The sequence below is a fragment of the Megalobrama amblycephala genome, linkage group LG7, assembly GCF_018812025.1.
Source record: "Megalobrama amblycephala isolate DHTTF-2021 linkage group LG7, ASM1881202v1, whole genome shotgun sequence".
NCBI classification, from domain to species: domain Eukaryota; kingdom Metazoa; phylum Chordata; class Actinopteri; order Cypriniformes; family Xenocyprididae; genus Megalobrama; species Megalobrama amblycephala.
Window position 1 is genome coordinate 898,926 of NC_063050.1, and position 23,431 is coordinate 922,356.

Consider the following 23,431-nt stretch of genomic DNA (forward strand, 5'->3'; position numbering starts at 1 on the left):
AAGGTCATAGAGACTTGGGGCTGGGCTCTTTTGACTCGGCCTATCAAGCAGCTAATAAGTAATTTGTAGCCACGCCATAGCAACCAATTACAGCACCCTAGCAACCGGGTGGCGAATTTTGCCACTGCAAGCACCATTCACATTTTCTTCAGGAAATGTACATTCTAGTATTGTAATTACTATTCACCTGAACAAAACTTTGGCGCGTAACTCGTCCTGCACCGTTTGTCGTAGACCCACGAATGAGGTGTCAAATCGACCGGCTTATTGAGGAGAGGTGTGCTATGACTTTTCTAAGCGATCGGGTGTACGATGTTCGCACAGCGTACGAAAAAACGGCTGAAAAAACTCCCATAGACTTAACATGGGGGCCAAATCTGTGAGATCATATCTTTGGTTTAGAAGGTCATAGAGACTTGGGGCTGGGCTTTTTTGACTCGGCCTATCAAGCAGCAAATAACTATTGACTTCATAGCCTCACCCTAGCAACCAATTACAGCACCCTAGCAACCAGGTGCCGAATTTTGCCACTGCAAGCACCATTCACATTTTCTTCAGGAAATGTACATTCTAGTATTGTAATTACTATTCACCTGAACAAAACTTTGGCACGTAACTCGTCCCGCACCGTTTGTCGTAGACCCACGAATGAGGTGCCAAATCGACCGGCTTATTGAGGAGAGGTGTGCTATGACTTTTCTAAGCGATCGGGTGTACGATGTTCGCACAGCGTACGAAAAAACGGCTGAAAAATCTCCCATAGACTTAACATTGAGTCAAAATCTGTGAGATCATATCTTTGGATCAGAAGGTCATAGAGACTTGGGGCTGGGCTCTTTTGATTCGGCCAGCCAATAAGTAGTGACACAGCAACTTCATAGCCACGCCCTAGCAACCAATTACAGCACCCTAGCAACCGGTGCCGAATTTTGCCACTGCAAGCACCATTCACATTTTCTTCAGGAAATGTACATTCTAGTTATTATTATTCTTCCACACGTTTCGTCTGCGCGTAACTAGTCCCGCACCGTTTGTCGTAGACCCACAAATGAGGTGTCAAATCGACCGGCTTATTGAGGAGTGGTGTGCTATGACTTTTATAAGCGATCGGGTGTACGATGTTCGCCCAGCGGGCGAAAAAGTAGCGAAAAAAATCCCATAGACTTTGCATTGCGACAAATTTTGACGAGTCATAGCTCCTAACGAGGATTTCGTAGAAACATGTAATTTACCACGTTTGAAGAGGCTGACAGCCTCTGTTAGACCATATCTCAAAATAGGGTCTAAGTTGTACCCCTGGGGCACAGGGGCTGCCCAAAGTTGCCCCATAGACATACTATGGTGAAGCCGTGCCCATGAAACAGTGCGTTTTTCCTACTATGGGAAATTACATAGGGATTTTGTATTGAACATAACTCTGGATCACAATGTCATAGAGACAAGGGGGTGGGCCCATTTTACTCAGGCAACCAATCAGTCTCTCAGGATCATTGTGAAGCTATAAAGCCACGCCCTAGCAACCATATAGAGCACCATAGCAACAAGTTCCATTGACTTCCATTGAAAAAGATCAAAGGAATATCTTTGGATAGGAGTGTCATAGAAACATGAGGGTGGGCTCATTTGACTCGGGGCAGCAAACGGCCAATCACGAATCACCTTCAACACTTCATAGCCACGCCCTAGCAACCATTTAGAGCACTCTAGCAACCCAAAGCATAGAGGGATATCTTCAAATCTGAATATCATAGAGGCATGGGGGTTTGTTTATAGCATTCATACTGGCAAGCAGCCTTTGGTTTATCATTACTGGCAGCTGCCAAGCCACTCCCTAGCAACCAAACAGAGTACCCTAGCAACCGTTTAGCAAGATCTATATCTCTGCATCAGAACATCGTAAAGACATGGGGGTTGGTTTATATTGTCAAGCAGCCTTTGGAGTATCATCATTGGCAGCTGCCAAGCCACTCCCTAGCAACCAAACAGAGTACCCTAGCAACCGTTTTGCAACACCTATATCTCTGCATCAGAACATTATAGAGACATGGCGGTTGGCTCTTTTGACTCATGCTAGCAAACTGGACTTCCACCATGCTACACATGCTAGCAGTGAATAGCTACATGCTAATAGTGATTAGCTTAAGGTTTAAACATGACACAAACTAGTAAAAATGTGTTAGATGCTAGTGGCATGTTAATTGTGTTAGCATGATGCTAGTAGCATGCTAATCATGTTAGCATAATGCTAGCAAACATGCTAATCATGTTAGCATCTTGTTAAAAACATGCTACCAACATGGTAATCATGCTAGCATTATGCTAATGATGTTAGCATGTTGTTAGCATTATGCTAACATGATTAGCATCTTGTTAAAATCATGCTAGCAACATGGTAATCATGCTAGCATCATGCTAGCATTATGCTAATCATGTTAGCATGTTGCTAGCATTATGCTAACATGACTAGCATTTTGTTTAAAACATGCTAGCAGCATGCTTAGGGTGTTAGCATCATGCTAGCAACATGCTAATCATGTTAGCATTTTGTTAAAAACATCCTAGCAGGATGATAGAGGTGGAGAGGATAATAATTTAGATAGTATCTAGATAGATAGCTCCTTTGTTTGCTAACATGGTCACGTCGAGCTAGGCGGGCGTGGTTTCAGCAACCAGTCACATCAGCTCAAACCACCTCCCCGCCTCTTTGCCCATTTTCAGTTATCTGGGAGTGATACGTCCATATTTTTTTACAGTCTATGATTTGCACATGCAATTCTTGAGTGCGCATCACGAGCACAGTATAATTTACCGACATAACTTGACAACATCTCATCTGACCGCAGTTCACTGTTGTTCAACTGAAGCTTGTCGTCACCTGCACATTTTCCGCGCTCGTTTGACTTGCGCCTGGCGCTGAGGATAATAAGTCGGAATGCGCGTCTGAAAAGTGTCCCGTTTGTTGTGTCGTAAAGAGACCGTTCTATATAAACGCAGCGCTTTACTTGGCGATGTTTTAAAAAAACGATTTTTATTTTTGGCATTTTATATGCTCTGTTGGTGGTTTGTGGAGTAGCATCACCCGGGAGGGATATTTTTTTTATCTCCACCAGGGATAAAAATAATTCAGCAGAGGCAGGGATACAGACCAGACCATAACCATTTATAAATTAATTTTAAACAATAAAACATTTTGTCAGAAACTAAAGTAAATTATCCCTACATATTGTTTTGTTTGATTGTGTAATTTGCTTTTTGAATCGTGGAAAAAATGTTATTTCTATTCTAAAAAAAAATACAGATTATCCAGACTCGTGACCATTTGATACACTCATGCTGATATTGTACTATTTGATGATCAGTATGTGGTTCGCTAAATATAACCTAATTCAATAAGCATTTAGGCTACAATAAGCACTTAACTTTAATTAAATATATTAAATAGATAATAAAAATATCTAGATAGCTGGCTGACTAAAGTAGGCTAAGTTTGAAAATGATATAATTTGTACATGGATTTATTATATAATTTATTATATAAAAAGATACTTAATTTCTTTACAATTTATAGGTGTTATTTTAACAGTCAGTTATGTAAGTTTGATGGTTAATAGCTTCTAGCAACAATAAATCCAGGAGAGAAGACCATTCTAGAGAAAAAGCATGTTTGATTTACATATAACAAAGTTTGAGCGCGCACGCAATATCTGAGCGAAAGCAAATAACGCCACTGAAACTGCCTCAAATTAACTATAATGACGAGAAGAAAGCTGTGTGCGCTGCAGTCAAAGGTTCTTGATTCTCTAACGACTTTTTATTGGTTAAAATGAATGGAGAGTTAGGAGCCCGAGCACCGGATTTCACTGCATTGAGATGCACGTCCTGGAAACGGGAAGCCTCGGGTGCTGCTTCACATTGCCACTCACCACATAATCATGAACTCTCACGTGCAAAGATAATAACAACAGAGGCTACGCGCAACACGTGAAATAATCAAACCAATAAGTCTAAAAACAGCTGTTGCATTTTACTGCGCAGCATATGCATCAGTGTAACAAATCAACATAAAAAATAAAAAATCGTTCAGAAATCTGGGGGGGCCTGCATGTTAATGAGGGGGCCTAGGCCCCCTCAGGCCCCCCCGTGGCTACGCCACTGCTTCATACTGCCCCTCAAAATTCCTGTGCACGTCCCTGCTCCACACCCTGCAGAGCTTAAATGCAAGTGATTTCCACAGAATGTTTATCACTTGAATGTCTCCATTTGGAGAATGTTTATTTTAATGAAAAGTAAAAAAAGTACTTTTTTGCAAAAGGCTAAAGGCTATGCTGTAACCAGATGAGCCCATAGTCTGAGGCACATTCCATACATTCAGCACTATGCATCTTTTATATTTACTTTTGAGCATTTGATGTTTTGTATTAATTATCTCCGAATTAGTTAACTGAAATAATACATTTTACCTGACTAATAAATTCTCTGATTTTCATGACATCATTACTAGCGTTAATGCAATTGTCTGACCATTCAATTAAGACTATTAATGTTATCGATTTGATGAACACTATGGGAACAAAAGTTAAAATTACTAAATTGAGCTGGATAATGACACTATCCGCTCATTAATTCTGATGTAAAGCATCATCGTTTCCAGGTCCAAACTCCCTATCAGATACCAAAAGCAAACCGCAAACTGTACTAAAATCACGGCGTGCTGTAAAACTACAGAAAAATGATGATCTTAACCTTTATCTCCATACTGAAATCTCATATGGCCAGACAGTGATTCATCCTTTACAATTTATTAAGCTGTTAATTATTTAATTATTATTGACAGGGTAGAGAAGAAATTCTTAAATAAAGTCGTTATTTTTGATTTGTTTTCATGCACAAAAAGTATTATTGTCGCTTCATAACATTAAGGTTGAACCACTGTAGTCACATTGACTATTTTAACGATGTCTTTACTATTTCTCTGGACCTTGAATGTGGTAATTTCGTTGCTTTCTATGGGAGATAAAAATCCTCTCAGATTTCATCAAAAATATCTTAATTTGTGTTCCAAAGATGAATGAAGGTCTTGTAGGTTTGGAACGACATGAGGGCGAGTAATTAATGACTTAATTTCATTTTTGGGTGAACTAACACTTTAATATGAACTAAATTTGTTTAATATTGATAAACTGTGTTACAGTGACACTGTTCAACATTGAACTAAATTGAGATGAATAATGACACTATTGCCTGACATTAACACTTATTTTTCTGTTTACTGTTATGCTACTTTGAAACAATCTGTATTGTATAAAGCACTATATAAATGTGACTTGACTTGTATAGCGCATTTCACAATACAAATTATTTAAAAACAAGAGACTTCAGAGAAATCCATGATGTTAATGTTTATAATACCTTAATGTCTAATTGTCCACAGTTCAGAGTTTACATATGGCAATGACATAAATAGACAAAAAGTTGAGATTTGCTATAGAGATTTGCTGAAACTGGTTTGGCCATGGGACCCACATTTTCCCATGGTCATGGTCAGTCGGGACCCACGTTACCAATACAGCACAAACACAAATTAGATCTAAATGAATACTGATCCTGCTGTTAGATACCTGAAAAAACTTTTTATATTGTTCTTTTGCTCCCATTTGTTTACTTGTTCTTTATTTTATTACTGATTGTTTATTTAATTTCTTGAAAAACTTCAAGTTAAATGTTTTCTTCAGTAGAAAATGAGTCAAAAGGTACATGGAATTTATATTTAACTTTGTTAATTTAACTTTTAAAAAAGGAATGTGTGCAAGGCATATTCATTTTTGCTATGGTACTGAACCTGGTATCGTGACTGATGGGATTTCAGTGACAATTGTTACTGAAATGTTGGTATTCATGATATTACTGTCCCTGTCAACAGACTACAAGACTACACCCCCAGATGAGCTGAATGAGTTCTAAGCTAGTTTTGAGGCCTTTCTGGATTCTGAGGGCAAAATGGACATGGAGAGAACGAACCCAGAGAAGGCAGCTGGCCCAGATAACATCCCGAGACGGGCACTCAGGGTTTGCTCGTCGGAGCTGGCTGATGTGTTCATGGACATTAACAATCTGTCCCTCGCTCAGGCTTTGGTGCCTACCTGTTTCAAGCCCACCACAACTGTGCCCCTCCCAAAGAAAAATACTGTGACCTGCCTAAATGTTTATTGTCCTGTTGCACCTATTGTTATGAAGTGTTTTGAAAGGATAGTCATGTCCTACATAAAAAGGACCATCCCAGCCACTTTGGACCCACTTCAATTTGCATATCGACAGAATAGGTCCACTGATGATGCTGTTAATGCTGCCATTTACACAGCCCTTGGACACTTGGAGGGTAAGGATACGTATGTGAGAATGCTATTTATTGATTACACCTCGACATTTAACACAGTTATACCACAGAAGTTTTTGAAAAGCTCTTTGTCCTCGGACTGACATCCTCCCTTTGTAACTGGGTGCTGAACTTTCTTTGGACCTCAGTCAAAGTAGGAAACCGGACATCGGGCATTCGAACTGTGAGCACAGGGATCCCCAAAGACTGTGTTTTAAGCCCACTGCTGTTTACCATCTTCACCTACAACTCAATGGCCCCTCAGACCAATACCAGGATTATAAAGTTTGCGGATGATACAACAGTCATCGGACTGATCACTGGTGGAGAGGAAACATCATACAGAAGAGAGGTAGCAGTACTGATGGCCTGGTGTCAGGAAAATAATCTCTCCTTAAATGTACAATAGACCAAGGAGATGATAATTGAAACTAGGAGGAGGAGGAGGAAGGAGCAGCATACCCCAATTTACATCCGTGAGACAGAGGTGGAGAGGATGAAAACCTTTAAATTCCTTGAAATCTACATCAGTGAGGATCTTTCTTGGTTCAATAATACTCAGCACTTCCAGAAGAAATCACAACAGCGACTGTACTTCTTAGGAATGCTGAGGAAATTTGGCATAGCAACTGAAATCCTCAGCAACTGTTATACTGTTGCTCAGTTGAAAGTGTGACTACCAGCTTAATCACAGTGTGATATGGAAGCTGCACTATTCAGGATAGGAAAGCTCTCCAGCGTTTGATAAAAACTGCACAGTTTTTTTTTTTTGGAGTAGCTTTCCCATCACTTCAGGATATTTACAGCACCAGGGTCATCAGGAGGGCCCACAAGATCATCAGGGACAATACACATCCACAACACAACCTCTACACTTCTGCCGTCTGGGATACAGTACAGGAGTGTGAAATTACGGACAAAAAGATTCATAAACAGTTTCTATCCACAGGTCATTAGACTCCTGAACAACACATAAAAATACTAATTACTTCAATACTTATACAATACAATATCTTCACTGACTGCTGCACTGTTGTATATTTTTGTTTATTTAGTCTTTGTATATGTATTATATGTACATGTTGTGTAAGGGAGACTGGCAAGTAAGAATTTCATTGTGCGGTCTAAAACTATGATGTTAATAAATCTCTTAAATTATGACATCCCTGTGTGTGCACCTGTATTTGGGAGGGGGGTCAGGACCGTCGTCTGGAGGTGGTTCAGGAGGCATGACGAAGACTGTGTGCTCGCTCTTCTGCGACTCATCCAGTTCCATTAGCCTGGTGTCCTCAGATGACTCACCTTCGACCTGTGCAATGCAGTTAGTTTTAACGTTTACAGGTAGTCATTATTGTATCTAATTTACAACTGTCAAAAAGGTATTAAACATGAACCTCCTGTAATGTTTTCAAACCCTAATGTGTTTGATTAAAATGCTGACCAATATGGCCAACCATTTTTTTTTTTTTTTTTTTCCGCTTTTTATTTTAACAAAGCACTCTTGGCTTGTGTTATCCATCAGCCTGCAGACAATTCCTGGAACTTTCCATTACTCTCTCCATATTATTCCCATGATAAGAGTATTTAGACACATGATATGCCAATGCACCCAACAGCAGATGGCAGAGTAAATTATTTACTCCACTAAACTAGTTGCTCAATGTATGAAGAGAAACGACCATCTGTTCCTACATCTCCCTTAACTGTAGATCCTTTATCATAGTCTTTAAAACTACCATTTCAAAGCAGCTCTGAGGTCAGTAAAACAGAGGCCACATTTATCATCAGCTCCATCTGCTGCAATCATGGTTTATACTCTAAACATAACCTGGGCAGTTTGTGTTTTCTTTTGTTTTGCTTTACAATGGGTGTAACACTAATCTGATATAAAGCATGACACAGTAACACCTTACTGAAAGGAGCGGCTCACCTTTGTACCCTTGTCAGGTCCTTTGTCGGAAGGAAAAAGCTGAAAGTAAGATGTGGGAAACAAATTCAATCATAGGAAACTCTACATCCTCTGTTCTTCCCATTGGGAGATAAGCTTTCTATTAGTGCATCAGAAACCAAAATACTTCAACAAATTTGTAAAATTTTACATTACTTTTACACAAATTTTCTTAAGAAATTGCGAGTGGTGTTTCCCTCTGCAAAAGATGCGGTTACAATTTATTTTAAGGTGTACTGAGTAATATTAATTAACTACATATACTTACTATAGGGTTAGGGTTAAGATAAGGGTTTGGTTTAGGGTTAGTTGCTTGTTATTACTCATAATGTATAGTTATTACTACTGTTTTAGGTGGTTGCAAGGTCAAAAGATTCCACCCCCAAAGTCTCCATGATTTTCTGATCCATAGAGAAGACTCAGGTTCAGACCATTTTATTATCCACCAGGTAAAAATTGTAGTAATAATAATAATAATAATGCACCACTAATAACAAAAATATATTTTAGTTTATTGCATTATATTAAAGAATAAGATTCTGAATATGTGTATTGTTTTTTTGCACATCTTACTTTTCCAATGCAGTCATCAAAGAAAGCCAGGCCAGTGTCTTTGTCGCTGACAAAAGTACATTCCTCGATGAAGCGGATGAAGATCTGAGTCTTGGTGAGCTGAGAGTAGAACTTTTGATGAGCACGATCTCTACTCTTCAAGAATCCTAAAGGAAGAGACATCAGCATTAGTCAATGACTAATCAGTTACAGTAGCTCATTACTTTGGCAATATTTACATTTTACACAGGCACATATAGAGACGTGTCTTGCTATGAATTTTAGTTCATGTCTGTTAGCTCTGAGACCATCTGTATGCAAGCATATTCCTAAAATATAATTCTTTAACTGCAGAACAAACAAACCAAACATGTTGGACAAAATGAGTGCAAGATAAGACGCTAATGAAATGCTCTCTAGAATAAGAATGTCCCTCCCTCTGATACCACTTGACTAGCAATGGCAAGTAGCAAATCTTGTTCAAGGCTAAAATGTAAACTAAAAGCTATTGGCTATTACAAAAAAAGGGGAGGATTAACAGGATATCCTACTGGCTTGTCTAGCCAGTGTGTGACTCTTGTGGAGCTTATACAAGATCTCATGTCCAGGGTTCATGCAGGTTTCAGTAAGTCAAATTTAAGACCTTTTTAAGACATTTTAAGACCATAAAGATTGAAATTTAAGACCTACACGATGCATTACCAAAAAATATTCAAATCAAAGAAATTCTGAAAAAATCATTTTATTTCAATGAATTCAGTCATCGAAAAAGCATTAATTTCATTTACAGATAAAGCAATCACATTAGTAACCTTCCACACACAACAACGTGCCAAATGCCCAAAACCTTAGGCCCAAAATGAAAATAGGCTAAAACAAACTTGCCCTCAAATAGAATAGATTTCATCTCATATTTATTTACATTACAAAACAGCATATTAATTTCATTGAACATTACGACATACGGCCCAGTAAGAGTACGAATCAGTTCCCTCTTTATAAACTCCCCCAATCCAAATCTCGCCACATAAGCGATCTTGTTGGGCCCGCAGTACGTCTTCGCAATTACTGAATCAGGGAACATCGCTTGGAAGAGATCGCTAATGTCACTGTTGCTATTAAAGCACCTAGGCTTTCGATGTGTCAGTCGATCCAAAAGTACCCCGAAGGTTGTTCGACGGAGCTGCGATGATATTGCGCTGGAGACCGGAGAGACCAGGCATTGAGGAGGACGACGGCAGTGGTGAGGCTAATTGGCCGAGTCCGCTGAAGGCATTTTGTGGCTAGCTTGTGTTTCTCCGCTCTGGCGTGTGACTCCAGCGCCTTCACACCCAGAGTCCCTAATTGATTTTTTTTTTTTTTTTTTTTTTGCAAAGTTTGCAGTAAGACTCGTACATGTAGTTTTATCACCGCGTATACCAACACCAATATACCCCAGAAAGAACTACGACTCGCTACTTTGTAATAACTTTCAGCAGGTAGCGTTTCTGGAAATGGGTAAAAAAAAATTTAGACCTGACTAAATGAAATTTAAGACCTCGGATGAAAATCTGGCCGTTTTTAAGACTTTTTAAGGCCTTAAATTTAAAGTTCAGAATTTTAGACTTTTTAAGACTTTTTAAGACCCCGCGGGAACTCTGATGTCACTACACAAGGCCACTATTCAGCTGTAGGAGTTACCTTGCAGGTCATAGAGTGAGTCTGCAGAAGTAGCTTTATCAGAAGGTGCCTGTGTGATGGGTTTGAGGTAGGTTCGGTAGCCCTTCAGTATGGAGGCCATAAAACGCAGGAACACCTCTTGGATCTCCATCTCCAACTCTGTCTTTTTTTTATGCCAGGTGAAGTCTGCCTCGATAGGGGTCATCTCCACTGCCAAGCCTTCAAGTGCTGCACGCCGAACTGCATGGAAACAAATGCTCATTTATAACTGGTCAAATCATAATAAAGGCTTTTTTACTGGAAAGAATTTTCAGAGATTTGAGAGATGCTGCAGAGAGCAATATTTTCAGTAAATACATGAGTTATAAAGGTGAAAGAAGCTCTCACCAGTGGCAAGCTGCTGGTGCAGGTTTCCTAGAGAGTTGATAAGACTCTTGCAGGGCTTCTTTGGGAGATTCTTCCAGTTACTGTGTCTTTTTTCATCAAACCTAAAATAAAAACATTGCAAATATGAAAAAATGCAGTAGCAATGGCAGAAATTATTAAGCATGCCTTGAAAAAAAAACACATAGCAGAAATTCCCAAATGTTAAATCTTATAGATTGAGGGTGCTCACAAGTATATAGTGTTGGTGTCCAAGTCCACACAGACCACGTCGGGTGGGGGATCATAGAGGTCAAAGTATCTAGAGTCAACGCCCACAATGAAGGGACATGGTGCGTTAAGGACACCCGCCAGAGACAGAGGACAAAGAGGGATATACGGACACTGCCACTGGAATGGGAAGATCATCTGGAAGGAGATGATAATGACGATAATGTTGTATTTAATCAAATAATATATATATTTCTGGCATACTTTATAAGGACTACACAGCATCACTCCACCACTGTGATCAGGCTACCTGATTCTGAATGTTTTATAAGTATGAATGTGAATGTTTTTGCAGTGAAATACTGTAAAAATGTAACAGTGGCCCAACTGTTTAGTGAATTTACCCCAAAGTTTTTTTTTTAACCAAACACTCACCGCCACAACGGCCTCAGCCACTCCAGTCAGTACAGCTGGTCTCAGGGAGTGCAACAGGATCTTACTTTCTAGCAGGACAAAGTGTAGCAGTGTGGCACAGTTTTCTGGGCCCAGATTCATGAGCAGTGTCCCATAGTCTGCTCCACTGAGAATGGAGAAGAGGAAGAGAGAGAATCGGAGTTTACACAACCAAAATATCAGATGCTGATTTTACAGAAGTGGTTTTAATCGCTGTCAGAAGAACATTTTCATATCAACATATTTGCAAAAACACAGTTTCTAAAGAAGAACATTCAACAGTACTATTTAAAATCTATTATTATACATTCATTCATTCTTTCACTTCTGCTTCACTCCAGGGGGTTTAAAAACAAAAATGTGTATTTAGATGGTATTTTTGTTATATATCAATTTTTATGTGTTATTTGTAGTTTGTGTATGTGTAGTTGCAATGTTAATTAAATAATCGTTTTAATGGCCCGTTCACACAAAGGACGATAACTATAACAATAACTATACCATTGCACAATAACATGGGTTGCACTAATGTCATCTGCTGCTTTAAATGCTTGATCTCTTTAAAGGTGGATTCTGATTGGCTGTTCATCTGCTGTAAAAATGCATTTTAAAGTCTATCCCGATGCAATGTCTTGCCCCCTAGACTTCCACTGTGACAGTTATGAATACAAATCATTTAATGTGTTAAAGCAATGCTGTTGATAGAATTTAATGGTGCCTAACAGGAACTTCAGGTGGCACTGACATTTGATTGGCCACCCTGGGTGCCGACTCAAAATGTAATTCACTACTGATAGTTTGATGCTGATTGACATTTTTCACCTCTAGTTAAAAGAGATGTTTGTTTTGATGTGAGGTGGTGTGACAAATTATTAATATATATTAACACTGAATAATAAGAGAATATTAACGTTGGTTGCAAGAAAAATAATAAGAATAAAGGGGGTCAGACACTGTATGAAAACCACAGATCTGTTCAAAATTCTGTGGTGCCACAGAGCATCATTCACATAGTTTTCCATTAAATTACATTATATTGTTAATGTACATAATGACTTCAACTTAGGCTAGAAGAGTGTGTATAGAAATTATTTAAAAATAAATTTGTCTTTCTGTGGATAGAATAAAGTCTATGCTTCATATAGAGAGATATAATAATATAGAATGTCCTTTCTCTTTCTGTTTGTGCTGTTTTTATAGCAAAACTCTTCAATGCTACTTTTTTTTCATTCTTGAAGTGAGCTTTTTGCCTGTATGGTGATTAGATTCACTGTTTTGGCCTTGAACTTGAGAATGCAACGCATTTGGTATGAGGCATGGCACTTCTTGGCCGGTGTGCATCATAGATTGTCTGGCTATCACCAGACCAAGCTCAATTTAAAATTGAACATTGGTCTGGGGAGTTTTTCTATGTATTTCCTACTGCACAAGAGGCGTGATCAATGAGCATTATTCACACAATTGGATAGTCCTTCAACCAATCAGATCAACGATCTGGGTGACGTACTTTTGCAGAGCGACGCGAAAACTCCAGACAGGTTTAGTTGGTATTGGTTTGTAGCATTGATCAGCCGTTTGCAGAAGCAGCAATGGCATCGAGCGATTTTTGCAGGTTGTGCAAAAAAACATGAAAGTGAGTGGCATTTACACCCAGTCGAGCGATTTGTTTGCTAAACTAAAGAAGTCATTTAGCATCATTGAGAGGTTAAAAGGAATTGGACTGATGGTCGTACGAGAGACGTCATCGTGTTATACTCGCCCAGAGCCATAGAAAGAGCTCTGTACCCGCCAATAGCGAGCAAGGTGGATAAGCCAGTCTGTGATTGGTTCCCGCAAAAGTGTAACAGATGCAGCAGAAATGAATGTACGGGTTTCCAGACTGAGTTGTCGGGTGAAATTAAATCGCCGGCAGATCAGGCTGGGTTTACCCAGTCTACATCATAGACTATTTGAAGTAATTTTAGGGTTTACCATTAGGTTTAGGTTTCCTGAACAACTTTTATAAAAGTTGAGTCATTATGTAGATTAACATTAGACATTTTGCTCCATTAACAGTTAATTAGATAAGAGAAAAAAAGAGTTCCAAATTTAGCCTAACATACATTATATGTTTACATCTGTGCTAGTAATACACGCAGTGCAGTCACAGCGTTGTAAATTACTGTATAGGAATCCTTAGCTAATGTGGGATAGTGTGAAATAACCCTTTTTGACTGCACTATCCACCACAGTGAACAAACTTGGTCAAAAGTCATGTTTTTTTGTCTTGTTTCATTTTTTTGTCCATACAACGGAAGTCAATAGGAATCTAAACTGGTTACCAATATTCTTCAAAATATCTTTTATTATGTCCCACAAGAAAATTTTTTTTTATAACAACATGAGGGTGAGTAAATGACAGAATCTGCATTTTTGGGTGGACTATCCCTTTAATGGCAGTCTAAAGTGATCCCTCTCTGTTCTTTAGATAGTGTGCTAAGGCTGCTCTGCACAGTACTTAATATTTTGTTTTAATTCAATAGACTGATGCTCAGATAGTTTCATGTTCTGCGAGCAAGAGCACTCAAGCTTTAAAAAAAAACTCTTAGACTGCAAGATCAAATCTGTTGTGCATTAAGCTAGGCTGAAAAGATGGAAACTTTGAGAAGGGCAGGAAAAATCTTGGCATTCTTTTGACAAGCAAGCATTTCCTATGAAAAATGACCTGCAATTCTTGTCTGACCTCAAACTGTGGATTTGCAAAATTAGACAAAATGGGATTCTAAAATAGGTTATAAATGGGTTAATGACTCAAGGAAAGATCAGTTCCCTTTTGATACTTCACTCGTACTGCGTATGGGGAAAGGTCTCTTTTTTCCCCGTTACTGAAGCCTTTTTCAATAACGCAGTGTAACTGCATCGTCATTGGTTCACTCATAGACAAGTTGTTGAACAAATGACGGCGCAGTAGCTGCGCGGCCTACGGCGACAAGCCCGCGAATATTCCCGCTGAAATGGGCGGGGTTTAGGCTATATAAGCAGGTGCTTCGCCATAGGATTTCAGTTCTCTCTCCTTCAGCGACGACTTCACATCGCTCTTCGCTGATCTCCGGCTGAAGCCTTCGCCGCCTGGAAGAAGCCTTCGCCGCCTGGAAGAAGCCTTCGCCGCCTGGAAGAAGCCTTCGCCGCCTGGAAGAAGCCTTCGCCGCCTGGAAGAAGCTCGCCTGGGAGAAATATGACATGACTTTCTTCCCTAGCTTGGGTGAGAAACATGTTATATGCTTAATTTAATGGAGCATATTTCTGCTGTTTGCACTGAGTCTTCTCTGCGCGTTGTTTACCGGTTCCGCCCCGCAAGCCGCATTCATTGAGAAATATAACATGTCGCTCTCCCCGTCTCGGGTGAGACATATGTTATATATGTATATTTCAGCTGATACAGTGTATTTCTGCCGAGTTTGCTGAATTTCTCAGCGCGTTGCTTGCCGGTTCTGCCCTGCAAACCGCGTTCTTTGAGAAATATAAAGACACTCTCACCCGTCTCAGGTGAGACCTATGTTATTTATATATTCAGTATATCAGTCGATGTAGCATATTTATTCCAGTCTCTCTCTGCGTGTTGCTTGCCGGCCCTGCCCCTGCAAGCCATGTTCATGAGGACGTATGCGCTCACTGAAAGCGAGCTCAATGCTCACTCGTGCTCGGTGGAACTAACATGCTCATTATGCTGGACCTCTGTTCATGTGACTTGCAGGCTCTGCCCCGCAAGCCATGTTCATTGAGGAAGAGCAGTCTCACTTCCGACACCGCTCGGCTGAATATACCTTGACGCTCTCCCCTGACTCAGGTGGGACTCATGATGTATATTTTTTCCAAGAAGCATATATCTGTTTGCTGAGTTTCTCAGCGTGTCGTTTGCCGGTTTCACACCGCAAGCCACGTTCATGAGGATGCATGAGCATTTCTAAAAACTCGCTGGTGTGCGGGCCCCCTCCCAGTGGCCCGCCACCCGGCACCATTCAACCCCTTGTCACGCAGGCCTGGCAGGCCATCCCCGGAGTATCAAGTGGGTTCTGGGGATAATATCTCAAGGCTACTCGCTCCAGTTTGCTCGCAGACCCCCGCGTATTGGCGGGGTGCTTCCTACTTCAGTAAACACGGATGACGCTCACGTCCTCCGAGCCGAAGTGATGTCTCTGTTACAGAAGGGGCCTATAGAAATAGTCTCCCCTTCAGAGAGCGAGTCGGGGTTTTACAGCCATTACTTCCTCATCCCCTAGAGTGATGGCGGTCTCAGACCCATCTTAGACCTCAGACTCCTGAACCTTTCTCTCATGAGACGGAAATTCAAGATGTTAACGCTGAAGCAGATCCTCGCACAGGTTTGCCCCGGGGACTGGTTCTGCTCGCTGGACCTGAAAGATGCATACTTTCACATCCAGATAGCCCCCCCCCATCACAGGCGATTCTTGAGATTCGCATTCGAGGGTGTGGCTTACCAATATACGGTCCTTCCATTCGGGCTGTCCCTAGCTCCTCGCACTTTTACCAAGTGCATGAACGCGGCGCTTTCCCCACTGAGACAGTTGGGAATCCGGGTTCTCAATTATCTCGACGACTGGCTCATCCTAGCCCAGTCACGAGCCGAGCTGGAGCATCACAGATCTGTGCTACTCAGCCACATGGAGTGACTGGGTCTCAGGATCAACTTTGCCAAGAGCTCACTGCTCCCCAGCCAACGTATAACGTTCCTGGGTGCAGTCTTCGACTCAGCCCGTATGACGGCTGTAGTATCGCCAGAGCGCGCTCTGGCCATTCAGCAGCTCGCGGCATCGGTCAGGAACAGAGCCTATCTCCCTCTGAAGTTCTTCCAGAGGATGCTAGGGCTGATGGCTTCCACCTTCCTGGTTCTGCAGCTCGGCCTTCTTCGGATGCGGCCTCTGCAATACTGGTTGAAGTTCCGGGTCCCCCCTCACACCTGGCGGCACGACCGCCTGCGTCTCAGGGTCAATTAGGCCTGTTTGACAGCTCTGAAACCCTGGATGAACCCTGTATGGTTCAGTCAAGGTGTACCCCTACAGGCGGTGTCCAGAAGGACGGTGCTCTCAACAGACGCATCCAACACAGGTTGGGGTGTTCTTTGTGAGGGCAGACCGGCATTCGGCTTGTGGTCTCACGAAGAAAGCCATCTGCACATCAACTGCCTCGAGATGTTGGCAGTGATTCGAGCCCTTCACGAGTTTCAGGCACACCTGACGGGACGCCACGTCTTAGTCCAGTCGGACAGCATGACAGTGGTGTCATACATAAATCACCAGGGCGGTCTTTCGTCCAGCTGCTTATGCGCTCTGGCGAAGCGTCTTCTGGAATGGGCATTACTGAGGTTTCAGTCGCTCAGAGCGACTCGCATACCCGGGAGAACAAACTTGGGAGCAGATATGCTATCTCGGAGCAATGTCCCCTCAGACGAGTGGATGCTCCACCCCCAGATGGTTCTCACGATCTGGGAGTTCTTCGGGAAGGCAGAGGTAGACCTCTTTGCCTCAGAAGACAACTCTCACTGCCCAATTTATTTCTTGGAGGACAATGCGCTGCCTCACGTCTGGCCCAGCACCCTCATCAGACGAATCAGGGAAGACAAGCACAGAGTCCTCCTGGTGGCCCCGCTCTAGAGGAGCCAAGTTTGGTCCTCAGAGCTGTTCAGGCTTTCCACGAAAGCTCCGTGGCCGATCCCCCTGAGACGGGACCTCCTCTCTCAGGCGAACAGGACGATTTGGCATCCCCAGCCAGAACTCTGGGCTCTGCACCTCTGGTCCCTCGATGGGAGCCTGTTAACCTCCCCGGGGACGTGCTGAATACCATCTCTCAGGCGAGAGCTCCGTCCACGAGACGCCTCTACGCCCAGAAATGGTCAGTCTTTGTTGGCTGGTGTTCTGCACGCAACATAGACCCAGTGGAGTGTGACGTATCTCCGATACCGTCTTTCCTCCGGGAGCTTTTAGAACTGGGTCGCACCCCTTCAACGCTCAAAGTTTACGTAGCAGCCATCGCAGTGTTTCACGCTCCTATCGCTGGCCAGTCAGTGGGAAGAAACAACCTTGTGGTGCGTTTCTTGAGAGGTTCTAAGCGATTGAATCCACCTCGTCCTCTCACCATTCCCACCTGGGACCTCTCTTTGGTCCTCAGAGCTCTCAAAGGGCCTCCCTTTGAGCCACAGACGCTCAAAACCGCTCTGCTACTTGCACTAGCATCGGTTAAGCTTGTTGGCGACTTGCAGGCCCTACGTCCCTAAGGTGCACTCGACTCCATTCAGAGCACAGGTCATTTCCCCCTCAGCGCTTCCTCCCTCGTCGGACGAGCAAGAGCTGGAATTGCCCTGCCCCGTCAGGGCATTAAGGACCTACGTTGAGTGATCACAGCCTTTCCGGCAATCCGATCAGCTCTTTATCTGCTTTGGCGGCCACACCAAAGGGTCTTCGGTCTCAAAGCAACGTCTTGCGCGTTGGACAGTCGACGCTATTACTCTTTGTTACTCCTCTATGGGCCTCAACTGCCCCATAGGAGTTAGAGCCCACTGCACTAGAGGAATGGCTTCCTCTTGGGCCTGGTCTAGTGGAGTTTCGATTAAAGACATCTGTGAGGCGGCCGGCTGGTCCTCGCCGTCCACTTTTGTCAGATTTTATCATTTGGACGTCCCAACCTTACAAGCTCGGGTCCTCTCGGGTATGATCCAGCGGCCTCTATCAAGCTCCACTTCATGCCACTCTGGGGTGGTACCGCTTTTTTTTTTTCACCAGTGTGAAAGAGACTCAAAATACTCCGTCAATGTTGCACATACAATTAAGAGTTATACACCATTTTAATCTGTGGAATATCTTCTTTTATTTGTGTACACTCAGAGATAAAACAAAATGTTGTGCTTTTTGCAAAATAAAGAAAACTAACATGATGCGTGATCTCTCGTCTCCCTCTGAATGAAGTCCAGAGGGATAGTTCTCAGAAAATGAACTGTAACTTAGTGAATACTAATCACAAAAAACTTTAGACTTATGTCTAAAAAAAAACATTGAAATGTCAGGTTTTAAATCGTGTAAGACAAATCGAAAACAAATATTCTCTGTTTATGTAATCTGTATGAAAATAGAGCCATGTCAGAAGTCCATGATTCAGCTCATTATCCGCTAATGCGGCCACGCCCACGGAGCGAGCGCTATTCAGACGCAAATTCAGTCAATACATGCATACATCGTCTCAATCGTGTATTTATTGTCTTGAAAAGTGTTTTGAATAGCCATAGTTAGCGATCTCTGGCCTCTGTTAGTTCGGTTAGTTCCTGGATTGCCTATTCTTCTTTAGCAGGCATTTGTGGACTAAAGGTGCACAGAGCGCCCTCCGGCTGCATGTATGAATTGAAAACACAGTATCCAGCACTCATAGTGATGACAATAAATCCTGAATAAATATTACTCCTGTCACGGAGACGAACCCCGTGATCCCCTCCGCTGGCCAGCAGAGGGCTCCATCTCCAGAATACTGACATTCATGCATCCACTCACTCACTTACACTGACACGCACTACATTTCCCATCAGCCCCATACCTTGGACTCTGATCATCCGCCAGCTGCAGCTGGTTAGGACTACCATTTAAGCTGCTAGTTCACACAGACTGACGCGAAGTCTTGATCATTGCTCCGGCTGTCATTACTAAGCGTTATTTCCCAGTTTGCCTTCCTGTTGCCATTCTTGTCTGTTTACCGTTTACTGTTTCTCCGCTGCCTGCCTATTGACCCCCGCCTGTTTACCTGGACTGTGATACTTGCCTGTTGCCCTGACTTCCTGCCTGTCCCTGACCACGGTATTGTCTGTTCTCCGTTGCTCTTGTTTGCTGTTGCTGACCATCGCCTGTACGACTCTGTATACTGCAATAAAGCTTGCAAATGGATCCTATGTCGCGTGATGACTCGCAACAACTCCTCTGTATAGAAAATTGACAAACATATGAGAATCCATCAATATTTCTCCAAATGTGCATGCTTTTAAGCTAAAAGCCTATATGAAATGCCATAGAGGTAACATAATTGTTCAGACACTTTGCATCACCGAAATACATTATATTTTAAAGTATATAATATAATACCATTATTTTAAATTGTAATAATATTTCACAGTATTGCTGTTTTTTCTGTATGTTTGATATACACCATGATGAGCTTGAGACATGATCAATGTCTCACATAGCCTGTCTCACAGGTTTTTTCACATAGCCTACATGACTGAAAGAGCTCATTATTATGCAAGTCATTTCAGGTCATTATTATGTGATTCTTTTGTCTTCTCAAGTGAGAATCACCCATTATTCATGATGATTCACGCCTCCACGCATACTGTGTTTCTTGACCAAAGATGTTTTAGGAAATTTAAATCTCTCTATTGTTTTATATGAAGGAGTAGGAAGGATAATTTTTACATAATTTTGAAGCAAAAACTCTACTCTACAACCTCCAATACCCAGAAGTCTTGTGAACACAGATTTAATATTATTTTTTTGTCCTTATTTCAGTGACTTAAGTTTTTTGTTTTTTCAATAACCACGCATAAACGTTATTCCTTCAAAAACACAAACATGTACATACATGTTCCTCACATATTATGGTAGCCTAGTTTGTGCTGAATACAGTGTAATGACACTTTTGTCATTAATATGTTTATGAACAACTGAAAAAAGCACAAATGTCAGGGCATGTCAAAACTTCTCCAGGCCCCAAATCAGCCTCAGACTCCAGAGGGTTAACTCCCCTTTTGGTAATGTAACGAGGGTTCGACGGCTCCGGCCTTCTCACTTGTCCTCTGGTTCCCTCGCGGTGTCCAAGACAAGTCCAGTCGTTCCCTGCCGTGGCACGGCGCGGTTGAATTCGTTCCCCTAATGTAACCTCGGTTCCCTGAGATACGGAATGAGTACTGCGTTACATGCCGTGCCACGAGGCTGCGGCTTCAGTGTCGTCGCTTCAGTCGAATGACCTGAAATCCTATGGCGAAGCGCCTGCTTATATAGCCTAAACCCCGCCCATTCGGCGGGAATATTCGCAGGCTTGTCGCCATAGGCCGCGCAACTATGCCGCGCCGTCACTGGTTCAACAACTTGTCTATGAGTGAACCAATGACGATGCAGTTCCCTTTCGATATTTCACTCGTACTGCGTATGGGGGAAAAGTCTCCCTTTTTCCCCGCTACTGAAGCCTTTTCAATAACGCAGTGTAACTGCACCGTCATTGGTTCACTCATAGACAAGTTGTTGAACCAATGGCGGCGTGGCTCAGCTGCGCGGCCTATGAGAAGAGAGCGCGCGAACATTCCCGCCAAAAGGGGCGGGGTAATGTGCTATACCTTTCTCCTTCAGCGACGACTGAAACTTCTCTTCGCTGATCCTCGCAGAAGCCTGCTCGCCGGATCCTCGCAGCACCCGCGCCCTCGAACCGGACACTTTTCAGTGCGTCTCCTGCCGCCATCCGGCGCACCCCTGAGAGCGTCTTCCCGCGGTCACTTTACCGCACCCCAGAGCATCTTTCCAGCGGTTTTCACCTCTACGAGCCCGGCCCTCACCGTTAAGAGCCTCCCAATCGCCGTTTTCACGGCGCTATCGCCATTTTTCAATGCCTCGCCACTGTGCTACGTGCAGAGCCCCGCTGCACGAAGATGACGGACACGGAGAGTGCGTTGGATGTCTGGGCGTTGCCCACGCGGATGACGCGCTTGCCGGCGGCTCATGCCCACACTGTGAATGCATGAGTTTAGCGTCTCTACGCTCGCGTGCCGCCTTCTTCTCCGAGAGCGACCCCCCCCCGTTCATGCCCTCCAGTCTCCCGCACCTGCCAGGAAGAGACCGCGGGGCAGAACGGTTCAGCGCATGGAGGTGGGCGAGCACACGTCGGCCCAGCGCCCGCGTGCCTCGCCCTCTCCCCACAGAGAGCAAACCCCCATCTCATTCTCCCGCCCAGACCAGTGTCCCTCGATAGATGCGAGTGACCTTGTCTCCTTCGGTGGATCGGACGAAGAGCCGCTCTTCGACTGTGTCTATGGCAGCCTCTGAACATGAAGCATGGGCTGGCGAGCCGGACGACCCCGCCCCCCTGCCTTCACTGGAGCCCATTGAGCATGGCACGGGCATGAACGCCGAGTTGTTCCATGTCCTGTCCAAAGCCGTGGAGGAATTGGACCTCGACTGGGCCCCGCCAGAGGAGCCATCGCGGAGCCGCTTGGACGAGTGGTTTCTTCCAGGCCGCCGCCAGGCCCCTCACCAGCGCTCCGCCCTGTTCTTCCCTGAAGTCCACGAGGAGCTGACAAAGTCGTGGCGCCCCCCCTACTCTGCCCGCCTACACACGACCCATCGCTCAGCCCTCACCGCTGTGGACGGCTCGGAGGAAAAAGGATACGATCACCTGCCGCCCCTGGACGAAGCAGTGGCCGCTCATCTCATCTCAAATCAAATTTCCTCTTCCACTCACCTCGGTGTTCGACCCCCTTCTAAGCGGGCCGTCATCCGATATTATTCTCGCGCAGATTTGCCACGAGGACTGGTTCTGTTCACTGGATCTGAAGGACGCTTACTTTTACATCCAGATAGCCCCCCCCCCCCATCACAGGCGATTCTTGAGATTCGCGTTCGAGGGTGTGGCTTACCAGTATACGGTCCTCCCCTTCGGGCTCTCCCTGGCTCCTCGCACTTTTACGAAGTGCATGAACGTGGCTCTTTCCCCTCTGAGACAGATGGGAATACGCGTTTTAAACTACCTCGACGACTGGCTCATTCTAGCCAGCTCGCGCACAGAACTAGAGCACCAGAGATCCGTGCTTCTCAGCCACTTACAGTGCCTGGGTCTCAGGGTCAACCCAGCCAAGAGCTCACTGCTTCCCACTAAACATATCTCGTTCCTGGGCCCAGTTTTCGACTCTGTCCATATGACGGCAGTAGTCTCGCCAGAGCGCGCTCTGGCCATTCAGCAGCTCGCGGCCTCCAACAAGAACAAAGCCTACCTCCCTCTGAAGCTGTTCCAGAGGTTGCTAGGGCTCATGGCTTCTGCCTCCTCAGTTCTCCAGCTTGGCCTACTTTGCATGCGGCCTCTGCAGTACTGGTTGAAGGTTCGGGTATCTCCCTACGCTTGGCGTCACGGTCGCCTGCACCTCAAGGTCAATCAGGCCTGTCTGGCAGCCCTGAAACCCTGGATGAACCCCACTTGGTTCACACTTGGAGTACCCCTTCAGGCGGTGTCACGAAGGACGGTACTTTTGACAGACGTGTCCAACTCGGGTTGGGGCGCCCTGTGCGAGGGCATTCTGGTCTTCGGCTCGTGGACACACGAGGAAAGCCACCTACATATCAACTGCCTCGAAATGCTGGCAGTGGCACGAGCCCTCCATGCCTTCCGGGCTTATCTGACGGATCGCCACATCTTAGTCCAGTCGGACAGTATGACAGTGGTCTCCTATATAAATCGACGGGGGGTCTTTCGTCCAGCTGCCTATGCGCTCTGGCAAAACGCCTTCTGGAATGGGCATCCCCAAGGGTTCGGTCGCTCAGAGCAACTCATATACCCGGGAAGAACAATCTGGGAGCAGATATGCTGTCTCGGAACAACGTCCCCTCAGATGGGTGGATGCTCCACCCCCAGACGGTTCTAACTATATGGGAGCTCTTCGGGAGAGCGGAGGTGGACCTCTTCGCCTCAGAAGACAACTCTCATTGCCCAACCTATTATTCGAAGGAGGATGATGCATTGGCCCACACATGGCCCAATACCCTTCTTTATGCCTTTCCTCCGATCGCCCTGATCCCTCAGGTTATCAGGTGAATCAAAGAGGACGAGCACAGAGTTCT

At 43.9% G+C, this 23,431-nt stretch overlaps 1 protein-coding gene across 3 annotated transcripts in view; it reads right to left on the reverse strand.

Annotated features, from left to right (window-relative positions):
- Positions 1 to 5,038: 5,038 nt before the first annotated feature.
- LOC125271015 (DENN domain-containing protein 4C-like) overlaps positions 5,039 to 23,431 on the reverse strand; it is an 81,180-nt gene continuing 62,787 nt past the window's right edge. For all 3 annotated transcript variants that reach the window (XM_048194943.1, XM_048194944.1, XM_048194942.1), the window contains 7 exons: positions 11,562 to 11,706; positions 11,149 to 11,324; positions 10,920 to 11,020; positions 10,554 to 10,772; positions 8,895 to 9,040; positions 8,304 to 8,342; positions 5,039 to 7,682 (listed from right to left, as the gene is read on the reverse strand). In XM_048194943.1, coding sequence (XP_048050900.1) covers positions 7,524 to 7,682; positions 8,304 to 8,342; positions 8,895 to 9,040; positions 10,554 to 10,772; positions 10,920 to 11,020; positions 11,149 to 11,324; positions 11,562 to 11,706 — 985 coding nt within the window. In that variant the 3' untranslated portion in view covers positions 5,039 to 7,523. The remainder of the gene's footprint in view (positions 7,683 to 8,303; positions 8,343 to 8,894; positions 9,041 to 10,553; positions 10,773 to 10,919; positions 11,021 to 11,148; positions 11,325 to 11,561; positions 11,707 to 23,431) is intronic.